At 34.7% G+C, this 9,508-nt stretch overlaps 1 protein-coding gene across 1 annotated transcript; it reads left to right on the top strand.

Moving 5' to 3' along the window:
- Nucleotides 1–5,564: 5,564 nt before the first annotated feature.
- LOC142547357 (outer envelope pore protein 21B, chloroplastic-like) lies at nt 5,565–7,857 on the top strand. Its single transcript, XM_075655612.1, has 5 exons — nt 5,565–5,752; nt 6,044–6,118; nt 6,264–6,416; nt 6,521–6,619; nt 7,518–7,857. Exons 1-5 carry the CDS (start codon nt 5,660–5,662, stop codon nt 7,599–7,601), a joined length of 504 nt encoding a protein of 167 aa, XP_075511727.1. The 5' UTR covers nt 5,565–5,659; the 3' UTR covers nt 7,602–7,857.
- The last annotated feature ends 1,651 nt before the right edge of the window (nt 7,858–9,508 follow it).

The following is a 9,508-nucleotide window of genomic DNA, read 5'->3' as shown; positions in this document are numbered from 1 at the left end:
AGGCTACATGGGGATGGATTCTTGGTGCTGGTAGGCTCCTTGGGGTCTGGTCTAGGTCCACAATAGGCTGGTTAGGGGTTGGAGCCATCGGCTTGGGTGTAAGAGGAGTGTTTGCGTGTTAGTAGTTCGGTTGGAGGAGAGGGGTGAGCTGCTGGATTTTTCAGCAGCTTCCCAGGGGAATTTGAAGGCTTTAAAAAGTTGGGTTTCAAGTTCTTTAGGGCCCTTTAAGTGTTTTTAAGACATGGTTTAAGTTTGGTATAATTTGGTTGTGTTTCGAGTCGATTCGGATTAAAACCGGGACCCCAGTCCAAGTTTTAAAACGAATCGATTAAGTTCTGATTTTGGCTTGGGTTTACGTCTAAGAATACTTTTAAAAATTTTTTGGAACATTTTAAGGAGTTTTGTAAGTTTCGGGTCAATTTTAGAGGTCCAGGGTTAAAACGAGAATTTTTGGGTTTCTAGGGGCAAAATGGTCATTTTGTACCCGGGATGAGATTTTGGTCATGGCAGCGCCCTGAGCACAAATTCATGTTATTTTAAACTTGGTTTAAAGGAAAAATTTCGGATACGCATAATTTTATTTAAGTGATGAACATGATGACACGTTTTGAAGGAAGTGATTTAGTTGTGACTAACACGATGACATGTAAGGCCCGGACTTAGTGGGCGGGTATTGCCGTCGCTGATGATCCTCGCCGCCGGGTATCGCGGTTACACTAGATGGATCCATCGACTAATATGATGACATGATGATACGAAAGTCACAGCTAATGAACGGAATTCAAATAAAAAAAATTAACACGTATACGCTGATACGATTATACATGCTATGATTTTTACCATGCTTTGACAGGATACGTTTATGTACATGATTTTACTGCCGACATGAAATGTATGTTCATTATGTTATTTTTCACTGCTGTGTGCTACGTATATGTACTCGTTATTATTGGTACAGGTGTGTTGTGTCTTTAGACTCACTAGGCGTGTGTGATGCAGATGAGCATTTTGAGCAGGACACAGGAGGTGCTGAACTCTGAGTAGGCAGTCCTGGTGCGGTGACATAACCCGAGGACCGCGCGTTTTTCCGCATTTTGAGTGATGGTTTTTGGAGAGGAGTTAAACATTTTATTTACGTTGAGGATTTTCATGATTTTTACTCATCTATGTTTACATTGATGTTGATTATTTTTAACTGCGATATTTTCATTGCTAAATAAATATGATCATTTTAAATGTTATTTTTTTATAATAAGAGCTTAAAAAAATATATTTCTGCACTTTTAAAATGAGTAGACGTTTCAGGAGACTTCGGAACAAAGTAACCAAGTTGGTCAAAATCAGGTGGCTGAATCAAGCAGTGGAGGAGGCCACTTGGGAGACAGAAGCAGATATGAGAAATCGCTACCCGGAGTTGTTTGGTAAGATTTAATTTCGATGACGAAATTTATATAAGTGGGGGAGGAACTGTAGAGCCCAAAATCAGTACACGTAAAATCCATGCATTAGTTAATTGTTAAATTATTTAATCAAGTTTAAAATGATTTTTAGTGATGCATGATTCATTTAAATGTATTATTATAAATTATTTATGTTTATGTGATGCACGTCAAAGGTTTTTTCGAGTTTCATGTTTCAGATGATTATTCGATGCGGGATCGAGGAAAAGAGACCGGCGACGATTCTGGCAAGTTTTAAAACATGTTATTTTATTTTAAGTTGGGTTTGGGGCATTTTAAAAGATTTATTTAATTTTTAGCATTTTAGAAGCCTAATTTAATTATTAGGTGATTTTATGATTTTAAAGTTTTAAAGATTTGTCACTTGTACATTTTATTTTAAATTAAGAGATGTTATTTAAAGTTAGATGAAGGTTAGTATTTTAATTAGTTGTTAATTATTAATTAAGCAATATTTATTCCCCTAATTTAACTAAACACACGCACGCACACACTTTCACACACACGTTTTAACACACAACACACACATACACATTTCATTCATATTTTTGAGAGCAAAACCTAGGGTTCTCCTAGCAAGAGTGCAGCCGCCCCATCCTCTGTACATTTTCCAGCGAGATTTGTTACTTTTCTTCAATGAAAATCGTCCCATGTTTGTCCCGGATCAATTCTCGCGCCGTTCCCGCCTCGATATCGTCGTTTCGGTATTTCAAATCATCAAAATGCATGCATATTCTTTTCGTTTTCGCATCGATCTTGTCATATTATTGATTTTGATGTTTATTGTATGAAAAACATGTGAATGTTATGCAAACGTTTGAGCAAAAATGGTTGGATCTATTTTGAAACGTTTTTGGATCTCAAAACTCAAAGTTTGCTGTCATTTTAAATACTGCGACTTTTTGGTCGACTCTTTGGAAAAATTTCAACATATAAAACATATAAATTTTTGATACCTTCGATTTGACAGTAAAATCGAAATATTTGGATAAGAAATGAGTGAGTTATGATCGTTTTCGTAGGACAGCTCAAACTGCATTTTCTGAAAATATGTTCTTGATGTGTTCTTGAAGTTTTATTGTTGCAGGCTTTGTTGGGGATCGTTGGGTGATCGCTACTGCGTTTAGGTATATTGAGAATGATGTTGGGATGATTGTTGGTGTTTCGTTTTGTGTCATTATAGCACTTGGTCGAATTAGAAGTCGTAGGAATGGTTTTAGCTCCAAGTGTCGTGTTCACGGATTTTTTGCGTTGCTTATGATGCCTCGTTTTGGAGACGTTGGGACGTTTTGTGGAGTCAAGTCAGTGCCATAGTATCCTAGGATGAGTCTCGAGGCGTTGTTCACTGCCTGTATAATCGAATTTGGAGAAATTAAGCTTCTAAGTCACGGAGTACAGTGCACTCGGCGCCCGAGCGGTAATGTTTTACCGCCCGAGCGCCACTTTTTCTGTCCGAGCGTAGGTTTCCAGAAGACCTAGCGCTCGAGCGTTAATATGTTACCGCCCGAGCGCGGCCCCAGCTGGAAAAATGTTTGGTTTCCACTTCTTTTCAAGTTCAATAGGGGGTTCATGTCTTTTATTGTTGGGAAATGTTCACACATCATTGTTTTGAGATTGTTCGGGGTTCGATGTCATGGGTTAGTACGATGATTAAACGAGGTCGAGTTCCGAGTGATCTAGGATGTCATAAGCTATTTAATTACTTCGGTAGTGAGCACGAGTACCTACGTCTAAGCTATGAAAGTTAAGGGTTTGGACTCATGTTAGTATGTGCAGCAGTGGCCCCAAGCGAGATCCAACGAATCCCTCAAACGCCATGTAAGTATGTTCGACGTGCAAAAGAAAATATTTTTAAGTTTTTTAGGTATGCTAAATGTCTTGTGATCAAATTATGTATGAGATTGGAAAGCGGTAAAGCATGACCAGGGACCAATCCACCCCGGTAAAGAATGACCGGGTTTAGATCAGGATTGGAAAGATGTAAAGCATGACCAAGGACCAATCCACCCGTTAAAGCATGAACGGGGATCTCATTTATGTGGCAGTGGATCTTCCCTGTCAGCCCAGTACTGTGGTATAGTCTGATCAGGCGTTTTATGTATGGGTCACTTGCTTTGAAACATATCTCTACGCAAAATGATGAAATTCATATATGTTCAAGTATGTTTGTTGCAAGCATGTTTCAGAAAAGTTTCACATTATGGCACGTCTATGTTATGTATGTAAGTTCAAGCTTTTACGCTCATGTTCAAGTTCCAAGTATGTTTATGCTATTACGTTCAAGTTTCAAATATGTACGCTCTACTTTAAATATGCATGTGATTTTATTATGTAGTACTTGTTATATCCAGTTTATACATGTTGAGTCTTTAGACTCACTAAACTTGATCGATGCAGGTGAGGATGACTTTGAGGAGACAAGGGGTGCGGACCAGTGAGCTGGCTTAGACTGAGCGCGAGGCTAAACCCGAGGACCGCCCATGTTTTTAGTTTATGAAAAGCTTCAACTACTCTGATTTCATGTTTTGGGTTACGATGTTTAAACAAGTGTTTTTAACAAACTTTATTTACGATCTTTTTATTTCAATTATTTTTGGATGAACATTTTATTTTAAATCTAAATTCGAGAGTTTATTTCTTATGTAAGAAAATTTTTATTTTTCCGCAAATTTGAAAATCATTAAAAAGTACTGTATGTTTCATAAAGATTCTCCGACAAAGCTAAAATGGACATGTGATAATCTCACTAATAAAAAGAAGGATCACTATGTGTGTGGAATGCAAGGACCACCAATAATCGATGGTAAAGGACAAAGGAAAATTAGATACCCTATCTTTCAAAATAAAATCCAATAACAAACAAGGAAACTGGACCCAATTACATCTATAAATAAGAACAAAGGAGAACTAGTAAATTACACCAGAACGAAACTTAAAAATTTATTTTACATATTTAAAAGTTTCGAAAAGAAGAATCAAGAAATACAGAAATAAGGTGGAACCTCTTAGATGGCTAGTCCAACATTTCAAAGAATCAGGAAACGAGATTTCAACGGATCTGTTACAAACTCATATATACTGGGTATGCCAGCAGATTAAAGGAGAAGAACAAGTGATTGCTAGATTAACAATCTAGAAGAAGACAAGAAGAGGGACCACTCAACTACTACAGAAAGTGGCCCAGAGGCAAGCTGTAAAGGTTTATCAAGATTTGAAATCCGAGTTTCAAATCCGAAGAAGCCTTCTATAAATAAGGCAGGAAGAAGGAAGTTGGGATCATCGAACATTTCCTCAATTTCTTTCAACAATAAGTTGTAATATTTTTCTTTCAAGTTTATGTGTTCTGTAAGTTCAGCTACTATTAGTAGCTAAACAAGTTTCTCCACCTCTACATGAGGTTACTATGTAATAATAAATGTTTGTGTTTGAATAAAGAAAAAACCTTTGCTCCAGCCCCTCTCATGTATTATTTTCAAAATTTTATCTTTTATTGTACGCCCTAAAGTAGGAAACGAATTAGGGTTGTACCAAGTGCTACTGAAGGAATCTGCGTCAGTAACCATCTGTTGCGACTGCGTGGTTAGGTTGTGATGAGCAGCCTGTAAAACACGGTGGATATTACCCGGTGGCACTCCGGTCAAAAAGGTAAAAGATTGAATTTATTTTACGGAAGTATGATGGGTCTTTAACTATAAAAAGAAAATCAATTATTTAAAAATAAGATTGAGGGTATTTTAGGAAATGGAGAGTGGAAGTAAAGATAAGTTACAAAAGGGTACTGAATGCAAACTTGCCCATAATATAAACTTAAACCTACATGTGGGTAGCATAACTTGAAACCATGCTAATGAAGTTGAACCTCTACTATATGCGTTTTAGGTTCTATTTAGATCATTAAATTTCAAATATATTCGAATGTATTTTTGTAAATGTAAATAAGTAAAATAATAAATTTTAAATTTATTATTTATATTTTTATATTAATGAGATGGATTTGAACATTACGATACAAATAATAATGAAATTTAAAATTCATTGTATTTTATATGATTAATATATAAATAAATAATAAAATAATTTAAAATTTTGTCCATTGTTGGATTAAAACCAAAATCCATGGATTTCCGCCCCCCAAATGCAATCTTAGGGTTTCCAGTCCCAATTCATTGGCAGAACGGAGGATTTGGATAAGTGAGAAGATGGAGACGTCGCTTAGGTATGGCGGAGATTCCAAATCACTCAGATTCTACGCCAAGGAAAAGTTCCCCGTCGCCTCCAACACTTTCTGCCAAGTATTATCCAATTCTTTTCCTTTTTTGGATGCTTTTATTTAGTTTATGTTTGATTTTCTCGATTTATTTCTGATTGAGTGAGACTATGATGTCAGAATAATTTCAGCTTTCATTTGTGTTAAAGTACTATATGTTATGCTGCTGAATTTAGTGATTGGGAAATTCTCATCTTTAAGCATCAAATTTTCTATTTCTTGGTTTGCATATTTGGTTACATTCTTCTTGGATTGATTTATTCTCCGCTGACGTTATTTGAACTTTCAATGCATGGACGGGCTTTCATATTGAAAGCTTAATGGGGAGCTAGACACGAGGATTGGAGCTCCTACTTACCTAAGTGCAATGATTAGACATTTCTTTCCTGATGTACGTCTTCTTCTTTTTCGTGTGATTTGAATAAGCGGTAACCACTCCTTCATTTCTTAAGAACACTGGAAATGAAGTGGAGAAGTGGTATTGAATGTTTTCTGGTGGAAGAATGGTCTATTGACATATTCGGTGACTTGTGTAGTTATCAGTCAGCCTTGGTGTGGGAGTTTATTACAATAGGAGTAAGAAGCTACACTTTAACGTGCGTGGAAAGAAGGAATATCCTGTAACCGCCAATGGGTTACTGACCCTCAACATGAAGGCTCGATGTGATGCTGACGAGGAGTTTAGAGAGGTCAGTCGTGATATGGTACAGGGTATTACAATTATTTAATTGTTGTGATTGGACCCTCTTCATTGTCTTGTGTGATGCCATGATGGAACATAATTTTCAAACAGATAAATTCCGGTGGAGCAGCTGAATTTTGTTGGAATATCTTCAACATTAGAAAAGACCAAGATTTGCGGCTCAAGTTTGGATGTGATGCTGTTGACAGGGTATGTTTGGATTTACATTAAAGTCCACTAGCCAATCGACATGCCATTTCTTGATGAAGTGGTGCAAACTGAATCTTTTAACTTAGAACTTAGTCCGAATGACTGCCTTTTCTGAATTTTATGCTTGCAACTGAGGTTCTGTATTCTAGTCAGACATCTCACTTCTCTGCCAGTATTACACTGCTTAGGAACAAGGAATTCAGGTGGGAGAGGGAGCCTTCTCGCGACGCTGATTTCTGGGATGGATAGATGGAAACAAATTGCTTGAGGGGTTGGAGGGGTTGATCTAGTTGATGCCGATTATTCCTGAGGAAAATCTGACTTCCCCCAGCCTGCTCCCCATGCCCCCACAATAATAATCTCCCGAAAAAATGAGCATTTAAAAGTCAATATTTTCCACCTTCGATACTTGCAATATGATTTCTGGGTACCTATACCTCTTTCAAGTTCTCTGAGGCATTACTAATTTTTCAATTAATGGCAAACTATACGTGAAAATCAAAATAACAACTTGGGGTATCTAATCATATTGCTCTTAAATGCTCATTATTTCTTGTTTAGTTAGATATACTGATTGATCCCACCCTCTTATGTATTATTTCTATTCCAAGTAACGTGAAAGCTTTAGATGAGTGGAAAGTTGACCGTTGATAGAACATTTTCCCATCAATAGTGATGGTAAACTCTGAGTTTAGATCACATGACTTCATATAATGATACTTTGGGAAGCTTAATTTGTATAAGTTAATGGAGTATGTTTTGGATTTTTGTCATGGGCAAATGAGGAATTTGCTTTCTTCGTTGCCAAGAACTGAAGATATAATCTATGCATATTTACTTTCAGCTCTTGAAATTGTTATCTATTTGCATTTCTTGTCTGATTTGGTCTGTTTCTCAGATTCCATACTTGCAGATTAGAGAAAATAATTGGACCTTTAATGCGTATTGGAACGGAAAATGGAATGTGAGATATGACTTGTGAGAGGCAGATTTTCCAACCATATGATGGTAATACGTGGTAGCTCCAATTAGGATTTCCGTACTTCACTGTTCCGTCTTCGAAGTATGTAAGTGCAACTGTGCAAGTAATATATGAAGTCATTTTTTTACGACAAAAACATGCAGACCTGAATCTATGATATCATATTTGCTGCATGCTTCAATACTCATGTTATTTCTTTGTCACAATCTCTCAAACGATTCTGTTTTTTTAATGGTTAACTTATGATTATGTTTGATTAGCATTTACACGAAATTTATGGAAATATTTTCAACATTAACCTTAATGGGATTTCAAAAGGAAGGCTAAATTTTTAGCTCCTTTCTGTGGAAACTTGTTCAAAGAGTGTTCTTTTTTTATTCTCTTGTGTCCGCTTGTACAAAGCCAAGCCTCGTTTGATTGAAGAACATGTGCTTAGAAATTGATCCATGACTGATAGTTCGAGGTACTATGCATTTTAATTAAATATATTTCGTAGGCCTTTGTCGGTGAATCTTGCGAACATTGTGTTATTTTACGTTAACAACCATGATGCCTTTGTTTTGGCAAGAAAAGTGTTTCAAACAAGTATTGTAAACAGTAAACAGCAAGCAATAATTTACGTACTTTCGTGTAATAAGAAAGTGTTGTTTATGAGTTATGCAATCATTAAGAACGTTCTAAACCAAATATGTGTGTCATTGTGAAAAAGTGTGTGCTTGCTACACAGCCTTTCACATAGGGTAGAGTTGGAAATAAATCAGGAAAATTACATTTTTTTAGAATAATTATTTTTTTATGATTTCAATTATATATGTTGTCAAATTTCAGTATTAATATTTTATTTTTAAATCTTTGGTAATTTATTCATTTTTCATTAGTGTTATATTTGATGAAAAATACTAAAATTATAATTTTTTTAAAAAATATTAAGATGTCATATTAAAATTGAAATATCACGACATTTGGAAAAAAAAACATTATGTATAGAATAAAAATTGCAATTTTTCCATTTTGGTGCAATCGCTTTTTATACAGGAATGTTTAAAAGCCAGCGTACAATTTTTAAATTAGCATTGTATACTTTGTTTCAATTCTTTTCAACTTATTTGTCATTTATTATATTTCAAACTAGTGTATTATATATTAAAAAAATTGTTTTCTCTTGAAAATAAAGATTTGAATATTATTGAATGTTGAAAATAAGAGTTGTAAATATTGAAAATTAGTGTGTGATGATGTATGTAATCATGTATTTATTTTTGGATTATTTTCAAAAAAATTCTATAAATAGATATCTCAATTTGTGAAGAAGAACACAATTGAGTGGAGAAAATTTTATAAAAATATGTAGTCTAATATATTTTGTGAATTTGAAATTTATATTTTTTACCGTAAATTTTTATGTTTAACATTTTTTTTATTTTTATGATTAAATTGTCTGATGTTTGGGCACGCTGTGTGGACAATTTATAATTTGGCTTGATAAGTTGTTGGAGGAGTGGGGCTGAGAACTGACAAGAAAACTGAACAGAAAGAAACTGAGAAAGGGTACTTGATATAAATTTAATATATAATTTTGAGTCGATATATATGTATGTATATACAATATAAATAAATCCAACTTATATTCAAAAAGTTAAAATAAACTTAATATTTTATACATGTAACATGATGTTAAATCTGATATATAATTTTGAGTATTTGTTTAGATTTATTGATATAATTATCACTTTTAATTAATTCTCTCCATCACAGAGCGTTACATTGTATTTGAAGTCGATAATAAATATTTCAAACTACCAAACGAATCAACCATCATACAATAACAATTCAATAGGTGTTGAAATAAGAATTTTTATGTTCTGTGTTAACAAATAAAGCTAAAATTGATTTAAGCTAAAGTGGAT

This window comes from Primulina tabacum, chromosome 5 (genome assembly GCF_025594145.1).
Source record: "Primulina tabacum isolate GXHZ01 chromosome 5, ASM2559414v2, whole genome shotgun sequence".
Classification (NCBI taxonomy): Eukaryota; Viridiplantae; Streptophyta; class Magnoliopsida; order Lamiales; family Gesneriaceae; genus Primulina; species Primulina tabacum.
The sequence above is the reverse complement of the archived record's forward strand: the minus strand, read 5'-3'. Positions and strand labels throughout refer to the sequence as shown.